Genomic DNA, 19,483 nt, shown 5'->3' on the forward strand with positions numbered 1-19,483 from the left:
CAGCCCTCTCTTTGAGGTCCCTGTGCCTAAAGGTTATAATCTGGGCAGTCTGGCTGAGCAGTTTCAAATGCAATACCAGGTTCCACATGTGCTCACATCAAATTCTGCTATTCATCATATCTGTTCAAGTGAGCAGGAATGCTGTTGATGCCCACAGAGCTGCACTAAGTATAAAAAAAAAAGCAGGGAGGAGGGCAGAGAGATCAGAATGAAATCCAGTCACCTGCCCAGGGAGACACTGAATTTGCAATCAGTAACGCCCAGAACTAAAGCAATTTGGGCACTTGTGATTTCTGCACACCCCCCTGTGAAAACACCTAACCCAGGAGTCAGCACTGAGAACACACATGTGAAGGCAAATGCACATAAACCCTGTGTGCATAAACAGGACTATGAAAAACTTGACAAAACCAGTTGAAATATGACTTGCAATGGATAAACTGTTTCATGCAATTTTCCATTGCTTTATGCAATGGATAAATTTAGCATTTATTCTTATTTTCTTCTTTGACTTTTCCTTTTCTTTTCTTTTTCTTTAAACTAGGTACTGATTATCTCATAGCAGGCCAGGAGGACTCTAGGACCAACAAACTCCTTGTGAATATGAACAGTTTGGTGAAACCCTGGAAAGCATATTTGGGAAAACAAGTCGCAGACATTCTTCGAACGGGATGCAAGTAATTTCTGCTTCAGAAGTTAAAGTGATGAACTTCCCCTTTTAATAACGCTGCAGTGAAAGGTCTAGTTAGTTCCTTCGTTCCTATTCAATGAGCTCCTAGCCGAAGCAATGCAAGCAGATTTACCATCCTTTCTCCTTTCATGTGCCTAGACTGGAAACCTGAGACACAACTACTTATTTCAGAAAAAAACCACACACATACACACATAATCTTATGCAAAATTGCCTGTTGCATCATGCATAGCTTATAAGTCAGTTCTTAATTTGAGCCTGATTCCATCACACCCAGAGAATCATTTTACAGGGCAAAACTGAAGATACGGACTAGCGTTTCAACACTTCAGGAAAAAGCCGGATATTAACACATAGAAGCTGCTTACCTAGCGTATTCATTACTCGGGTGTAATTTTCTTTATTTAAGTCACCACTAACCAGCAGCAATTTCTGTGAGCTTTACAGATGCCATAATACTAAACAAGCATGACATTATTTAAAAGAGCTCAGATATTTTTATTTACCATCAAACTGCAATTAGTCCAATAACTCCTTGCATTCTAGAGGGCAAAACTAGCACTTTGCTGCACAGAGACTAACATGGGACTTAGCTCTGATGAGCCCTCTGTAGATGTACAGGGCTATCATAATTCTCAGTGCTGAGATCTGCTGGCTTAATGGCTCAATTTTGGTTTCAAACCCAACTCTTGCTCTCCAAGCTGGTTTTACTCTTTGCTGCAGTACTTTGGTCTGTAAAACCATGCAAAGGTTTCATAGCAATTACCACCAAAAAGCCTTGTGCTAGGAAAGACTCACCAAGACACAACGCATGAGGAACTAGAGCTGCTCTAATGTTGAGGTTATGATACTACAAAGGCAAGAGAAAGAGGTGGCAAATGGATTGGTTGGACTGTGTATCAAAAGAGGTAACTACAATGACCTGGGAGCCACTTGGCTACCCAAACCATGCTCAAGACCACTGGCATTTGATTGCCCTTGGCACTTCAGCTTTACTGCTCTTGGCCACACTTCTGAGTTAGAATACCGCAGCTAGGCTGCCGCCTTCCTCTGCTCAAGGGTTTTTTTCCCCAGACAGGTCTCAGGGTGGTAACATGTGCTGCCCAGGTCCTGTTCTGCAAAACATTCTTCCCAAGCTCATTTTAGCCTAGTCTACAGTAATTAAGAGGTAGCTAGGGAAACGAAAACTTCCTCCAAACACTTTCTTAGGGAATGATTTAAGAGCTCTGGTCCTCTAACAGGGAATCATGATCAAATGAAGCTGGGTATGTTCCTTCATTAAGTAAAGCATAAATTATAAAGGGTTGGCCTATTGTTTTGCAGATTACAGAGAAAAACCACACTCACATGCGACTTCTGTTCTGTGCCTGCATTCTTTTTTAATGCTCCCAAGGACGAAGGGAAGGAAGATCTTCCTCTAGCACTATATGACTGGCATATAGGGTCTGCAGAAAAACCTAAGCCTAATGCAAAAGCATAGAAGTCCCGGGTTACGAGGTAAACTGATGATTTTACCAAGTTTCATTTTCTTTATCACTAGGGACCTGAAAAAAGAGCTTCTTTCAGTCTATCGGTTACTGTTTTCCATTTAACTTAGCGTTGATTGAACAACAGAAAACTCCTAAGGTCATTTGGAAGTGGAAGACAGGCAGATATTTACAAAATAAAAGTTTCACTTTTCTCCCAAGAGTGCATAAACAGTGTTTCTTCCCCCTCTTTGTCAGGAACTCTCCCCTCCTCCATTGCCATTACATTCCTTATTTCTTTCCATTTGTCTTGCACACACTTTATTATTTATTTGTTGTTACCTAAAGCAGTCTCCAACAATGTGGCATCTCCAGCAAGCCATTTAATTAATGTAATAAAACACTTCTTAACCAGGGAATTTGGCTTAATTTGAAATGTCAGCTTATAGAAATTAACAGCATAGCAACTGCTTGCTTTATTGGCTCCAGAAAGTGTTTCACAGCAAAGTGTCAAAGACCACAAAAAATAAAGATGTTGACAGGACTTCTCTGTGTGTGCTCAAAGGGTGCTTCAGAAGAAGCAAAAATCAAGACCAAGTTTAGAACTAAAGAGCACTTTTCAACACAGCATTTTGTCTGCTGAAGATTTTACTTACGATCACACTCCGTTTTGGTTAAATAGTACCTACATTAAGGCAAACTTGTGTATTGTCCATTATTTTCATGTGCCAGATGTTATTTTGTGGTGAGCATAAGCACCCATACCGGTCCTTTCTGCAGATGGTCACTGTTTGCTAGCAGGGTCATTCACAAGTATTTTCAGCTACCACTTGTAAAAATAGTACCTGTAACAAGAATTTTAATCCTCCAGTGAGTTCTCCTGGGGCCTGTTGCAATACAACTGGTTAATGACTACCCCGCTGCAAACACCACTGTGTGAACACAAGATACCATCCCTGCACCACACACTTCAGCTGTCTCCACAGGAGGTGACACACACGATAGTTTGAAAGACAAATGTAAAGCAAGCAGGGAAACGGAGGGCCAGGGAAAACACAGCCGATTTCTTCCCCGTCTTGCATCTCTCTGAATTTGATTTATTTGCTGGCATCTGGAAAGATATTTCTACTTCACGCCCTCCATTAGTTAGAAATGTTGCACATTTATGTTCCACCTGCTGGCTGTTTAGTGGCTTTGCTTTATAGAGCAGCAGGTATTCCATAAGCATGCAGGTTCATCAGAAAGCACAAAACAAAAGACACTTAGGGTGAGCTAGTGCTGCAAAAGCTGACTTTTAAATTTCTATTACTACCTTCTGCTTAATCAGGTATCTCTAAGTTCACTAGACAAAAAGAAGAGAAAAAAAAAACAAAACAAAGATTGGAGAAAAAAAAAAAGGTCCAACTCGCACAGACCACCACACGCAATTAATTTGTTCTGCAGTGCTTTAACCCAGGTAGCCTACCCGAAAAGAAGTTTTCAAACAGAAATTAACTGCAGAGTTTGATTTAGAACAGGTATCAATCCAAGTAAGTTTAACATGATCACCGCCATGAGACTCGGGAAAGAAAATTAAAAGGTATTTGCTTGTTTACTGGGGCTTCAAGAGAAGATGAGCAAGAAACAGTGCACGACAACATCCGTCTTCCTAGCAATAGCTGTTACATATTCTTCAGAAGAACAAACAAGCTGATAAATAATGAATTCAAACAGCTACCATAAAAGTCATTTCTATCAAAAATGAATTGTTTTTACGTCTATTTACAATACCATGTATCTTGTGAACCCCTCTGTGAATGTGTCTCCTAGGTGACGTAGTATTACAAAAAACATAAATTGGGGGGAAAAAAAGGTGCATTCACTCACTACTGAAATGGATGCACAGCTTTTTTTTTTTTTTCATACTTCTAAAGTAGTACCTGTCCCTAAAGCATGCATGTGAGCTACCCTACAAGCCCCAGATAGACAAGGCACGTCAGGGGCAGTAGCAACCACCTGCAAACAGTAGCACTGAACCCCCTGCATGAGGATGAATTAAAAGTATATTCATAAGAAGTCTGGAAAGTTGCAGAAAATTTATCAGAGAGCAGGTAATAGGCTGAAGCAGAAGCATGTGTAGTTTTCCACAGAGAGCAGCACATACAGGGGTGCTGGGGGCTTGAGTGGCTCTGGAAGAGCTGTGCAGCTGGCAACAGGGCACCAAGGTAGCTCATTACGCAGTTGTTGCAAGCGCAGAGCCCCCACTCCTGCCTAGTGACACGTTGCTACTAATCCTCCTCCATCCTCTCTTCTCGGCAAGCAGCTACGAGGATAGAACATGTGTCTATGCCCAATCTCGTGCACTGCTCTTCTGGGCACGACTCACTAATATATAGAGCAAGTTCTCTGTAGCGTTACCATCTGTCCCCAAATTTTTCTATGCTGCTTGATGTAAACATTCTTCGAATCGATATGATTCAGACCATGTGCTCCCCAAAGCCCCTCACACCTGGCAAAGTTAGTGTGTTATTTGTTATGTGTTGTAGCACATTTTCCTTTTTGTACTTAAAACTTCCATTAAAAATACTTAAGAGATTTATACTGATGTGAGGTTTGGGATTTATTTTAAAAATTTCACACCATGTGATCCTCAAACCATATGCATATTAGCTCTTTTTAAGTTAATAAACCACAAATATTCCAGCTGTCAGGCTCTTGCTTCGATAGCCTTCGTGCAGAGCCAGGTAAATGGAGAAAAAGGTTTAGCTAATAAGGCAATCATGATACAGGTTAGATTGAGCAACTTCTACAAATTATTCACTACCTTTTTGATAAAAATATGCATACATTGTATGAGACAATGCACATACTAGAAACACAAACCAGGTGCAGTTGATTTATATAAGCAGCATGTTAATTTAATAACTGATCAAGACTCAAACATGCAAAACCTTACGTAGGTATTGCAGATATGTCATTCCCATACAAAATACATAAGGTTCCAGTGGTTTGAGGTTTAATGAGGTCTAAAATTGCTCCTTGGCATATAGCTGTCTTGTGGGATGCAAAGCATGAAAGTAGAAACATACGACAGGTAGGTGAGAGATGTCTGAACTGCAAATGCTCAGAGTTTGAATAGGTCAGAGTCTGTTCACATTGGTCCCCGTGGTTTAAACAAAACAAAAACAATGTATTATAGAGACTTACCTTTGCTGCTCTGCATTATGGTTACATTATGCAACAGCTGTACCCCTATGCCCTGGTCTTCCTCTGCACACATTATTAGCATGACAGATAGTGAAGACTTCAACCTGTAGTTTAGTGATGCCAAATATTTTGATCAATCACTTTAAATGCATAGGTCCACATCGTGGATCAAAAATCACTTCCAGAGATTGTGCCAGCAAGTTCAGCTGGATCCAACCTAGTTCTTTAAATTCTTCATGCTGCAAGCAGAAAGAAACTTGGGCCAGAGAAGGAAACAAGGGCAGTACCTATAAGGAGAAAAGTGAGTGTCTGCAGGAAACTGGGATGACAACTGTGAGAATACTGTTTGGGAGCATATGGGAAGGGGAAAGCACAGAAAGCCAAAAGGGTAAGAGGCAACAACACTCTAGTAATAGCAGGAAAAAGAAAAGTTAGAAATGACTGATGTGAAAAATCAGGTATCTCACTGGTACAAAACTCCCTGTGAAGGGAATATGGGCATTCCTTGTGGATGCTTTCATCATCTTAGAAAGCACAAGGAACTTGGCGCTTTCAGAAACAAACACATCAACAGGACTGGTCATCAGATCTGGTACAGCAAATCCTATGTCCACTTACCCATCAAATCATTGTTGCAGGATCCGGGTTAATCTGCAATGTGCAATCGCTACAAATCTTCCTGTGCTCTTTGTTTGGGCTACGACAGGGCCTTCATGAGCTGTCTGCTCACTGATATATCAAAACTGATCTGTAATGTGTTTTTTTTTTTTTGTACATTTCCTCTTGTTTTAGAGGCTGCCTCTGCATTCAAGCTCTTGCTGCTGACTATAGTTTACACTGAAAACATGGAATTCATAGATGGGGCTAGGGAGAGGGTAAGAGCAAAAAGGGGAGGGAGAATAAAAAGGCAAAGGCCAAGGACTCCTGAGCAAAGATAAGTTAACAGCAGAAAGGAGAACCTGAGGGTTTGCCATTAGGTAGCCACGTGTCCACCCTTGATACCACTGGGAGAAACTTGTCACCTTGAGTTTATTTCCTGTGAATTGCAGAACATACAGAAGCAACAAACACTGCACTCCCCACCATGAGCAGGACAAAAGGTCCATCATTTAATGATTCCATTTAAATTAACAAACGGTAGAAAATACAGCAGCATTCCAGGCATTTCAGTGCCGTGTACAGGCTACTTTCAGTGGATCTACATTCATGAAAAGGCTGTTCTAACTTGAACCACTGGATGAATGCACAGGGTACTCTAATCATAAGCCCTTCTGCTTCTGGCAGCGACGGGTGCAAAATCCAGGCAAGCTTTTACTAATGCTATTAACATTTTAATAGCAGTAGTCAGAACTTCTCAGAGTGTCTTAGTCAAAACAGCTCTGCATTATATTTACTGATACATCACCATTAACATTTGCCTCTACTGAAGGGTCTTTGAATCATTTATTGATCTTGACAGTATCAAGATACATTAACATTTGAGAGAAAGATGAGTTTTTCTCCTTCCATGCTCAGCTACATATGCACAAACCTGAATTCAAGCTAACTTACCCTACAGTTAGAATTGCTAATGACTCCATCTAAACTTTAATAAATGAATACAAATAATCAGCACTTTAGATTTTATAAGACAGACATAAACTAAAAGGCCCAAGCTTAAAGATCAATTATTTCAGACATTTTCTTCTTCCTATGTATGATTGCTTTTGCCCTGATGCATATAAAAGCACGTGATGGAAAACATGCATAAAATCATTAAAAAATAAGACCATGCAGGCAGCTCCTCAAAAGCATTTGAGCCTGCCACTTCCCCCAAAGATTCAGTAGCTCACTGCTGGCAGACAGAGAACCAGGAGAGTATTTATGAAGCAAATAAGAAACACATTAGAAAAACACAGCAATATGCTGCTGTAAGTTTTGTATCCAGATGCTAAAAAAGCAACTTCTTATTATCTGCTATTTCACAGGCTTGCCACATACAGTCAGGGAGTATTTTATCATCTTTATTACCTACTAAAATAACCACTGATTGACTGTAAGTTTAAAATGGGAGCGTACAAGAACAAAAGCAAAAAACATGTCAACAAAGCAAGGCTGGGAAACAAAACAAACACATTATCTATACACAGACAACTGCATGAGTTTACAAAGCAAAAGAAATGTATTTTTTCTTCTTTCACGTGGCCTTCAAAAAGTCTACTACTAGAGATGGAAATTTCTACATAAATACTTCTAAGGGATGCATAACAGCCAAGAGAGACAACTTGACTCTAAAATTGCATAATCAGATTCAGCTGCAGAGTCCAGAGCCCACACTGAATAGTCTTTCTAGTAGAGTTGGCAAAGTAGAAATACAAATTTATAATTGATCTGCCTTCTAACGTGTGATATTTCATGCAAGTGGCAGGAAGTGTTCCCTGAAAACCAAAACTAGAAGACATGTGGGAATAGATTCTGTATCTAAAGATGCAACTCCACATCATAGTCCTTATTACTATTTAAAATTTTTAACAGTAAAACTCAGATAAACTGACACTGAAAAGCTTTAGTCCAATATACATGACTTCCACTTCTAAGGACTCTTCCAGAATATAAATGCATGCAAGTGCTGATACAATTATTTTCCTTTCTTGAAAATCAGAAAGAAACTTACAAAGGATCCACCATGCACAAGGGGAAATAAATAACAAATGACATCTTTCATAAACATCTCTTTAGTGCTATGACTTCCTTTCTCAAAACTTCTCAAATGCATCAAGAAGGGATTTTCATGGTGGCATTTCCAGTGTAAGGTCCCTTGCATCCAATTTTTGTACAAGATCTGGCTTCTGACAGAAGCAACCCTTCCCTAAACAACATGTTAGATACACACTGTAGGTTCCCTCCATAAGGAGAGGTTCGAGTTCCTTGCTACGCTATGACTAGAACTTTTGCACTTTACATTCAGTGCACAGGTGCTTCAAAATGCTACCGAGGATGAATCCAAAACCTGCAAAGCATCAAGGCAGCGTGGGAAAGCAAAGTGCAGCAGAGAAGAATAGGAGGCAAACAGTTCTCAGAACAGAGCACTCCTTCACTGACTGTTCTTGCTTTCTTACGAATAACGCATTGGATTTCCATTTGAAAAACCAAAAGCTCAGGTGCATGTGATTTTTTTTGTATTTGGTGCTCAGTGTTTATCTGATTGCCTAAGATTTCATTTTCATGGTCCAATTGCCTAAGTGCCAAGATTTATCACTGCTGCTTTTGTGCCCATTTACTCAGGTTAACTTGGCATTTGTCGTCTTGTGCGTGAAAGTGTCACCCTGAGAAGCTGTCACGCTTCATTTCTTTAAAATGCAAAGATCTGCTGAGAGTACCTGCTATCTCTCCCCTGAGGACCGAGTTATTGTCAGCCACTTAATTCCCTCTTCTCTTCCAATTTCCTTGAGGATCCAGCAGCTGTCCTGAAAGATGAAGAACTCAATAGACCTGAAATTTTAACAGAAATTTCTCCAAGATGTTCAGAAGCACTTCCACTAACATTGAAATAACTTAGTGGAACAAGACACCAAAGTGTTGTCCAGAAGTGATGTTGCTGAGTGCTCAAGACTCCTGCCCACAGAGAGAGGCAAGCATCCAAACACATTTACCAAGTTATACTGCTGCCACTGCAAACTCTCCTTACTCTGTTTTGCCGAGTTAAGCGACACATATGGTGGAAATCTCCAATGGTCACTTGCTGAAGCCACTGGTTCAACTGCTTTTGTAATGTAAGTCACATATCCCAGCAAAGTACAGGTTAGAAATACAACATCGCATTCCCTTATCCACAGGACTAACATACAGTGAACTGTTTTAAACTGTTTGTGTAATTCTAAAGTAATTCTCATAAACAGCTTTTTGGGACCTCCAAGTCTTTATACTGTTGGTTTATGATATAACCCACTGTAGTTACTGACAGCACATTTCTTGTGCCTCTAGGGTAGGGGCAGGGAAAGAGAGAGAACAGGACAGGAATAAAAAGGGACTTGCTGAAGCAACTGATCTTCACAACATAAATTAATTCACAGCCCAGTTACAGTGCAGAAGAATGTCATGGTCTTTCCAATCCAAGCAATGTTAGTGAAAACCCCCCAAAGAAAGAAGAGCTTTTAATGAAGGTAAAAAGTATATATATATATATATATATTTTAATATGCACTTAAGTCACAGTATCTGTTTTGAGATCACTACACCAGGTAACATTTTCATTTTAATCACAAAGCATTTTATAAGAGCCTGTCTATACATCGAAGAAGCAGGCACCAACTAAGAAAACTCAAAAACAGTGCTTTCAGAACGAAAAAACAAACAAGTGATCAGCATTCTTTCCATTCATATCAAAGTTGCACAACAGACTATTTTTTAAAATGTAAAGGTCCTCACAATCAGTTAATGAAATCAAAGAAGCCACACATTCCAACATTTTTGGCAGTCCTTACCTGGTGTCAGCAGTAAAACACAACCATAAATCTAAATAATGCCATGTTCAACATTCTGAATCATTCTAGCAAAAGGAAAAAGAATCTTTTAACTCTTTTTTTTTTTCTCTCCTAGGATGAAATACATTAAGAGAGCAGCTACTGAACAGAACACATTGAAATGAAGACAGACCTGGCGCTCTAGTGGAAATTTTAGCTGAAAGTTGTGTATTTTATATATTTAAAGGTCTTTTTTCAAGTCTAAACACTAGCTGAGAACTTGAAAAAAAATGACAGTTGTTAAAAGCTTGGGCTGTGACCACATACAGGTTACACAGTACATACACATACTCCTTTTTGCAGTATTTATTTGCAAGGCTGTAGCACTGAGATTTCTCCTCCTGCAATAAATTATTTGTTATGATTCAGTGTATAGAACGATGATGAAACATTTCTTGAGGACTCAAAAGATAGACACCTTGCAAAAGTCCACACCTGAAAATAAAAATAAGAACTGGAGACAACAGCCTCCTTGTGTCTTCATTAGCTAGATCCCTTCTCCTCTTTGGCTACGGAAGCTTCCACAGGATTAGCTTCTAAATCTTTGCTTGACTTCTCTTTCTCTTCTTCTTCATCCTCTTGAGGGTAAAGATCTGGGTATTTTTGCATGCACTCCTGCATCGCACGGAATTGGTCCACACAGTCTGATCCCTTTATTTCTTCCGTGCTATAGTGGAAACAAGAAAACGCGGACTTGAACTGTTCCCCACAGGGACCACTAGCCATTCCACCAAGACACGGGCAATTCCAATTGATATCTCCATTGGGCAATATCAATCCTGAACAAAGAAGAGAGAAGAAACGTTAAGTGCTCCTTTCAAAAACCAATTTCATCCCATGAAAGCTGCTACACTGCAGGTATAATCTGAAGTACCAGCATCACCTCTAGCTTCAAGTGTGCAAATTGCCTTCCATTTTCCAACTAAATTTCAAAGTGGAAATAACCATCAGCTGGCATCAAGTCAATCTGCTTGACAGACCTGTCAGAAGAGCATGAAAGCCTTAAAATGTTTTCAAGCAAGTCATGAGAAATTACCACCAGTATTAAGAACAGAACTTGTTCAAATCAAGCTGGATGGATGCTTTCTTCTTTTGTTTTCAAATGAATTTGCAAACACTAAATCACAGCTTTCCCTGCAAATTTGAACAGGAAAATCAGAATCACAAAACCAAAGCCATGGACCAGCTTACTTGCAAGACATGCACGGATCAACTCACATGCCACAGAACAGAAGGAAGAGTAAGCACACGCCAGCATGCTGGGTTCCACCACCAACACAAACAAAACCCCTCAGCTTTAGGTTATAAATGAAAATGAATTACAGTTTCTGCTCTGGAACAGCGAAATTAAATACTTGAATGGTGGAGGACAAGGTGGAGATTTAAGTTAGCAATATTCTTTGAGATATCAATTGATAGGCATGACAGATTTCAAGCAAGACAATTTCCTTGTAAGTTCTGGGAAACCTTTAAAACTGTCATGCATAGAAGTGCACTACAACAGAGTTGTTCACGTTGGCTTCCGGAGTCTTTGCTATGTTGCTTTAAGGAATCAACATACCTTCATTCTCCTTCTCTACTTCACACGAGCATACATGCTGTTATGTTTGTCGATAAAAAAAAAAACAACTGTGCCATGATCCAAGTTAATTTCTTCCCTACTTTGACAATTTTCTCCTCTCTTCTTTCTCTAGAGGTTAGCTTCCTAACTTCAAATCCAGGTTGAGCTCCTGAAGGAGCTGACGTGTGTGAAATTGATGTTTAAGTGCTTTTCTTTTAGAAGTGTGTATGCAATCTTTCTGGAAGCAGGTATGCAACTACCATTATCAGAGAAGAGTTGCATCAATTCTGATGTGAAGAGGAAATTATATTGACCAAGTGCAATTTTAAGTCACCTAAAATGCTTCCGCAGACTTCAGGAAGCTGAGCTATTGCCTTGTCCCATGGAATCATGAAGTTCTAGAGAGCCACTTCATTCTTGCTAGTACCTCACTGACCATAGGGCCACAAAACTATGAATTTTATGTATTTATTGAGCAACAGCAAACCAACCATTATATATTAAGAAGAACGAATGGAAAATTTCAATTTGTCTATCATTTGCTCTTAGTCAACCCAAATCAGTATGAAGTTACACTGCTGGTCCTTTCTCAGTGCTGATCAGTGCCTTTTACATTACCGCAACAGTCTCATGCGCATGACTGTCTAAGTGCTATAACATTGTCATTTTTCATAGACTGAGCTTTATCCAACAGGATAACTTTGTAAAGTATCTGTGATAATCACTGCACTGAGCTAATACACCTACTACAATGTATCATGGCATCTCTGGCTGCCTGGAAGAGAAGCAAGAAAACGGATGCCTAGCACCAGGTTCTATTTTTTGCCAACAATGACATAAAGCAGAAAGAAGAAGAGATATTGGCCATGCAGTGTAGAAGAAATATGGTTTGCTTTGTAAACTAGATTTTGAAGTTCTATATTCCTCCCTACTGACATCAACCACTCATTTTAAACAATCATTTTTCTAATACTTCAAAAACAACAGAAGAGCAGCTTTGGATTATTCCTGGAGACACCACAGCAATAAAACCACTTGTCAAATAACCCTCTTAAAATAAAAATAGAAACTGTTCATTTTAAAACCAGAACTGCCTTTGGAGTATGCAAATTTAACAAAGTAGAAATTATCCTTTAAACAATAGATTCCTGAATACCATACAAACATTGATTTGTATTTATTTCATGACTTAAGTGGCATCAGTTTCTGATGCTATCAGCATAGAAACTACCTTTTAAAAAGCAAACAAATGAAGCAAACATTTCCTCACTGATAATTATAGCAGAATGCAGACTTAAACAATTAGGTAAACAATTAAAATCAAAACACATCTCATTCATCATTCTCCATGAAGCACAGGAATGTAATACATGGGGTGCTTATTTTAAATTCTTTGAATTAAAACTTCTTTCAAATGCAGCCTGAACCTCACTGATTCAGTGAGTCACAATCTACTTGAATCTGCTCTCACGATAGAAATGCCAACGTGTTTACATCGTAATACATCAAGGTTTGGTTCAGCCATTAACTGCTGACCTCACACATCCTAATCTCTTGCAGCTCAGGGAATCTGTTAATATCATGGATGAAGACAGAACATCTGCTTTCACGTCAACACTTGTCTTTGTACTTGCTATAAATGAAGTCCCACTCTTATTCTGAAAAAAACTTTTTTCCATGTTACAAGCCAAACATTCAAATAACAAGCTAAACTGCTTGTGAGATGACAGAAACATAGGAAACAGGATTAAAATGGACTGCATAAGGTGTATGTATGTATGTATCTATGTATATATATATATATACACACATATAAACACACACACACACATATATATATATATATATAAAGGCCTGCACACCTGACCATTAATTTTACCAACTTATTCCTTAAGAGGAGGAGAGAGTTTTTGCTTCACCAGTCCCCTCTAGAGGGCATTACAAAACTTTAACTCTAAAATAAGACAAACAGAACAATTCTGGAGAAACAGAAAAGAGACAGGACAGCAACAGTCTGTTCAGAAGCTTCATAAGCACTTTCAGTCAAACTTCTTACCACACCTGTCATGATAATAAACATTAGTTTTCAGCATAAAACTCACCAGCATCCTTTTCATAGAGGTAAACTAAAATAAGAAATCATTCTATACCACTAGAGCAAAGATCTCAATGTGAACTAGAGATCTTCCATGTTGAAGTTTCTTGTTTACAATAAATAAGACTGAAAAAGATCAATAGAATTAGGGTGAATTATGCCACAGAAGTTGAACACTGGAAACCAAATCTTCCATTCAAAGCAGAAGTTAAATTAGAAAAGCCTGCATGTTAACTTATGTAAAGCAAAGTCTTTTCCAATTTTCTTTTAAACAAAAACCATACACAAGGCAGAGCTTCTGCACTACAACATATCCCAAAATGCTGTGCCCATATGTCTTTTCTGCCCACAAACTTCTCTCCCATTAGATGCAGTTACACTCTGTGCGGTATGTGAAATGTTTCTCTGTTGCATTGTAGCCTGAGACAGCTCAAGTGAGAAGTTTTTAGAGAGCCCTTAAAACGTGGCAATAACTTACCACATGCTAAGAATAAACTAAAGAATAAATATTTAGGCACACACAAAAAGTCTCTGAATCATGTAGATACACATTTTCATCATAAGATTTCCCTGACATGACTAGTTTCTGGCTTTTTCCTCCTTTCTATCCTGAAGTATAGGAAACAGGTGAGCCTATTCTTCTCAATAACCTCTCCATACCTAATAAAATACACAGAGGTAACACTGGATATATCATTTAAACAAGGAGTAAGTGGCTTCTTTAATTTTGGCTAGTTTGTTAGAGGATAAATACTCGTTACATATGCACAATCTGAAAGAGAATAACTAACAGCACGGAGGAAGAGAGAAGAAAAATAAACCTCTCTTTAGACATCCAAGGAGAATTGTATCCTGCATTGTCCAGCAACACATTCTGCCCCAAAAATATGATAATGAAATTCCTGACAGATACTAAACTTCAGAATCTAAACATATTTCTGGAATATGGGGAAGATGGGGAAGAATATCTGGGGAAGAACTGAGAAAAAGAGCTGCTTCTCATGTCAAGAAGGGTATCAGGTTAATCTCAATCACACCAACCCTGCTGTGTGTGTATATATAATTTGTCAGTAAAAAAACAAAACAAAAGGCTTTAATTGTGTGTTTCACTGAGGCCAATTTAAAGCTGAATTAATCAATCTTCTTTTTTTCTGCAATTGGTTTTCACAAAAATATCCATAAACTGCTTTGTGAACCTCTTCCCCAAAGTGATTCTGCCTTGGATAGGTGAAGAATGATTCCACATTTACAAGGAACTTGGGTTGGACAGTTTCACACATTTTAAACTAAGCTAAGTGTTCTTTCTAGGAAATGAGTATTGCATCTTAATCAGGCAATGCTTCACAAAACACTTATCAGGCTGTGATCAAATCAGAGAAGGAATTTTGGATTCGGAGCATTTCTGACAATAATGTCTAATTCTTGAAAAGGCAGGTTTGATATTGACTTGAGCATGCCACAGCAAATGTGTTGTTATACTTGCAATAAGCTTATTCATTCAGGTAATGATCTAAAACAACTAAGTTTCTACATTCTCTCCTCATTATTTTCATCTGTGTCTATAAAACGCGAACAGACTCATTACTGTCTAGAGAGTAAAATGTTCAAATGTAACTGCTGACTGTGCATACAGTTTTAATGGAGCACTGAAGCCGAGGCAAGCAGATAAATGCAAAATCATTTTAACACAAATCTATGTACGAAACCAAAAAGTTATTTTAATGACAAAGAGATATGATTCAAATGCTACACTTTAGCCAACAAAACACGCGTGTGCTCCAGCTGCAATACTGTGCATAAACACTGCCCTCTAACGGTCACAGAGCCACTTGCAAAGCTTTTCCTTTTTTAAATAAATAAATAAACAGTAAAGTTTTTTTAAAAAAAGATTTTAAAAAAAGATTCCAAAACAGTAAAGGGTTTATTTCTACCTTAGCTGAGTTGAAAGCAACAAGATCACAGAAAGACAGCAGAAACTAAAGTCAAGTTAGGCAGCTGCATGGAGTGACCCAGTTCTTCTGAACTGCTCATTATTCATAGCTACATTTGATCCTAAGTTACAACACAACATGATTTTGAAGTGAGATTCTTCAATGAAAGCTACTTACTTAACTTAAATGAATATTCTCTTTAGTTTGCTCTTTAAAATAAGAGGCCATGAAGCATAAAAGCAATTCTGTACTTTTTAACCCAAATTCACAGACGTTCCTGACAATTTATTAACCTAGGGGAAAATTTACTTAATCCCCAAGACAGGAAGATATTTAATTTACTCATAAAAAAAACTTAAAATATGATCTCAAAAAATCATCTTGTAAACAGAATTTTACAAGTCTTGATCTCAGAAATATTCTGATTGCTTAAACCTCCTTAATTAGGTGATTTTCACATTAGATATACTTAGGATCAGAACTGTAATCTTCACTGAAAACTTGAACTCTCCTCTTTTTTAACACAAGATAGTTGTAGATGACAAATGAGTATTATAAAGCTGTCTGTAATGTGACATTAAAAGATTTTTGTACTAGTTATTAATTATATTACTACTGGCATACTAAAAGATTAGTCATATACATATAATTTTTATTAAAAGGATATTTGCAGAGGAGTTTCTTTCTGCACATACAAAGGTGAGCAACATCGCAATGACTGGTGTGCATCTTCACTGTTTCTATGAAAATTGTACTTCTTTATCCAAAGCCATCAGAAGCTAACTGGAATTTTTGCTGGTTAAACTCTGATTACAATAATGCAAGAACAGAAAGAAAAGCTTTTTCTGACTGTCTTTCACTGCTAACTGAAACTATACAGCAATTGATGCATTTGAGTAGACCACACTGAAAGATGAATAAAAACTTAGAGGAAAAAAAAAATACTATGGGAAATATGATATCTGTGAGGTCCCATTTTGGAAATTAAAACTGGTAAGATCTTTGGTGTTTATTTAGTGAATAACCAGCAGCCCTATTATCTTACTTTTTAAAAAGAATGAAGAATTTCTTCCTGCTTCCTACAAGGTTTGGCTTTTGTTGCTGTAGAAGACTACTGGAATATCATATATTGTGATGCAACACTCCCTATTCCACTTTTCTGCTTGCTACTGACCTTGTTCTTCGTAAGGGTCATCTGGGTCATCTGCAACCAGCTCAGCACTGCTTGGTGTCTCATGGTCCTCTTTGGTCGCAAATATAATTCTGTCTTTTCCTGTCATTAAAAAAAACAAGCAAAAATTCAGAGAAAGACAAGTCATTTGCAGAAAAAAAAGCCTTTTACAAAGCTGCTGAACACCACGTGTTAATAGTTAATGAACTCTATTTAACTTATCAGTCACCTTTAACTAGACCAGTTGCTGGTTCAGAAGATCCCATACAGGATGGGAATTTGGTTAAGTATTGAAAGGAATGTTACTAAGATTTGCAAGAGATTTGAAAATCAGACCTATGAAAAATAAATAAATAAATAAAATATCAGGTGCTAATTAATCTACAAGGAAAGTTACAACAGGAAGAGAAATGGATCCTGTCCTCTTTGCACTGCTCACGTGCCTGTAGGAAGTTATTCTCATTAGCCAATGGAAGCAGAAAAAAAGTCATAACTCAGTAAAGTGATTTATGATCAGTGGTTCAGTTAGGCAGTAAAACTAGATGTCTAGGGAGATAGGGACAAGCTTTCACTAAAAGGATGCAAGATAAAACAAGTACTCATTTCACTGGGAGGCCAGAAGTGGCTACCAGCACTCACAGTGGTAGGCAGCAGGAGTGGGACTGCACACTACTTTTGAGTTGTGGTGGCATTTGAGACACTTCATAGAAATTTAAAACCCTCCTGACCTAATGAAGACAGCACAGTGGAGCCAGCTCAGTGCAGGGCTGGGAGATGGGAACAAGCTGCCCAAAATAAGATTTCTCAGGCAATGGTAACCAAACAATCACTAAAGGCACAGAAGAAACATGAAAGTAGCAGCCTCACTCTTGTTACACAGAAAAAGGTAAAAGAAGATAAAATAGTTTGGAAAACGTTATTTTAAAGCACTCATTTAAATAGTCTTAGAATAGTCTTAGAATCCTGCCCCTCTACTCAGCCCTGGTGAGGCCGCATCTGGAGTATTGTGTCCAGTTCTGGGCTCCACAGGACAAGAGGGATGTGGAGCTGCTGGAGAGAGTCCAGCGCAGGGCTACAAGGATGATGAGGGGCCTGGAACATCTGCCCTATGAGGAGAGGCTGAGGGAGCTGGGCCTGTTCAGCCTGGAGAAGAGAAGGCTGAGAGGGGATCTAATCAGTGTATATAAATACCTCAAGGGAGGGAGTGCAGAGGACGGGGATGGTCTCTTTTCAGTGGTGGCCACTGATAGGACTAGAGGAAATGGCCAGAAACTGAAACATCAAAAATTCCATAGGAACTTAAGGAAAAATTTCTTAACAGTGAGGGTGACAGAGCACTGGAACAGGCTGCCCAGAGAGGTTGTGGAGTCTCCTTCTCTGGAGATCTTCAAAACCCGCTTGGATGCAGTCCTGTGCCACGTGCTTTAGGTGTCCCTGCGTATGCAGGGGGGTTGGACTAGATGATCTCTAGAGGTCCCTTCCAACCCTAAGCATTCTATGATTCTATGATTCTATGATTCTATGATTCTATATTAGAATAGGTCAACCATTCATTTGGTAAAAATATATCTGCTAACTGAAATTCTATTGCTCTAAAGTTTCAGTTTTCACAGCAATACCCTATAATAGCTGTACATCATAGAAGAGACCAATGAACAGCAAAACTAAGAAGTTGTTTCGAAACAAGCTTGAACAACAGTTCTCTTACATGGGCTAATCCAGATCAAGAGGTTAGGCAAAAAAAGGAGTAGCAAAAGTAAAACTTAGGAATTATAGGAAAGTGTTTGGTATGATATTAATAAAGAGTAATAGTCTGCTTTAAGAACAGTGCAATATTTTATAACAGTGATCCAGATTAAAGACCACAGTGCCTAACAGCACAGCATAAACTGTTTGTAAAGGTATTGTGAATGTCATCAAGGACAGAAAAATAGCCGTTTCCTGCTCTTGCACTATCCTTTATTTAACCAAAGTAACCAAGAACTTCTGCAGAAGAAAAAAAAAATAGCTGGAAGCCAAGGTAGAGTTTTCCAACAACCCCATAAGTCCACCGAAAAAATCTAACGACAGGCACAGGGAAAAAAAAAAAAAAAAAAGACACACAACCAGAAAAGACCGCCTAGTCCAAACTCCTCTAAAATGCACAATAATTAATCATTGAGTAGAATGAAAATAGCAAGTTCCCCAAGAGGAGGACCTTATTTTCCAAATTCTGAAAGGCTACTGCAGTAACTCGGCATATGAGAAGGGAGGATCTTCTTGCCTGGATTTCTGCCGGCTTTACGTTTTACAGTGAGTCATTTTACATGGGTCAAAGGTGGGAAAGGAAAAGGCTTCCCCGGGGCGCGCAGCGGCCGCGGCTCCCGAGCGGCGCGGCCGGCGCCACGCGAGCGCCTCAGGGCGCGCAGAGGCGCCTCAGGCCACGCAGAGGCGCCTCAGGCGCCGCCGAGGCCACCGCGGGCGCTTCCCGCCTCCTTCCAGCACGGAGAGCGGCGCCCGTCGCGCTGTCCCGTCCCCTCCCGTCCCGGGCCGCCCTTCCCCGCCGCCTCCACCGACCCGACCCCATGGGTGACATTGAGAGCGCCGCGCGGCCCTCACCTTCCTGCCGGCAGTACGACATGGCTGCGCGCTCCGTGCCTCTCCCTCGCGGCGCGCGTGGACCGTTTAACGCGCGGACCGTTTAACGGACGATCCGTTCCCGCCGCCCCCTTCCCGCTCTGCCGCTCCCGGCAACGACGCGCGCCTCCACGCCGTGACCTCCCGCCCCCGGAAGTGCCTTCCCGGCCCCCGGTAACTCCTCCCCGGCCGCCGAGGCGGGAAGGGAGCGGCGGCTCCTGACTACAGATCCCGGCGTGCACCGCGCGCGCCCCGGCGGGCTCC

The 19,483-nt window shown here is 39.7% G+C and overlaps 2 protein-coding genes across 2 annotated transcripts in view; one reads left to right on the plus strand and one right to left on the minus strand.

Annotated features, from left to right (window-relative positions):
• LOC104577994 (netrin-4) overlaps positions 1 to 794 on the plus strand; it is a 166,708-nt gene extending 165,914 nt beyond the window's left edge. Inside the window, exon 11 of the mRNA XM_088528226.1 lies at positions 545 to 794. Coding sequence (XP_088384352.1) covers positions 545 to 681 — 137 coding nt within the window. The 3' untranslated portion in view covers positions 682 to 794. The remainder of the gene's footprint in view (positions 1 to 544) is intronic.
• An 8,768-nt stretch (positions 795 to 9,562) lies between these two features.
• Positions 9,563 to 19,306, minus strand: CHCHD4 (coiled-coil-helix-coiled-coil-helix domain containing 4). The gene is made up of 3 exons (XM_088528230.1): positions 19,202 to 19,306; positions 16,607 to 16,705; positions 9,563 to 10,624 (listed from the first exon to the last, which is right to left on the minus strand). The coding sequence occupies exons 1-3, from the start codon at positions 19,221 to 19,223 to the stop codon at positions 10,329 to 10,331; spliced, it is 417 nt and encodes a 138-aa protein (XP_088384356.1). The 5' UTR covers positions 19,224 to 19,306; the 3' UTR covers positions 9,563 to 10,328.
• Between the last annotated feature and the right edge of the window lie 177 nt (positions 19,307 to 19,483).

This window comes from Tinamus guttatus, unplaced genomic scaffold, assembly GCF_059628265.1.
Source record: "Tinamus guttatus ecotype Peru unplaced genomic scaffold, ASM5962826v1 Tinamus_guttatus_pri_ptg000307l, whole genome shotgun sequence".
Taxonomy (NCBI): Eukaryota; Metazoa; Chordata; class Aves; order Tinamiformes; family Tinamidae; genus Tinamus; species Tinamus guttatus.

Coding starts and splice junctions, on each gene's coding strand:
- CHCHD4 (XM_088528230.1), bottom strand. CDS start 19,223: ATGTCGTACTGCCGGCAGGAAG. Junction 16,706..19,201: donor GTCGTACTGCCGGCAGGAAG/GTGAGGGCCGCG, acceptor TTTTAATGACAG/GAAAAGACAGAATTATATTT. Junction 10,625..16,606: donor TGACCCTTACGAAGAACAAG/GTCAGTAGCAAG, acceptor TTCTTTGTTCAG/GATTGATATTGCCCAATGGA.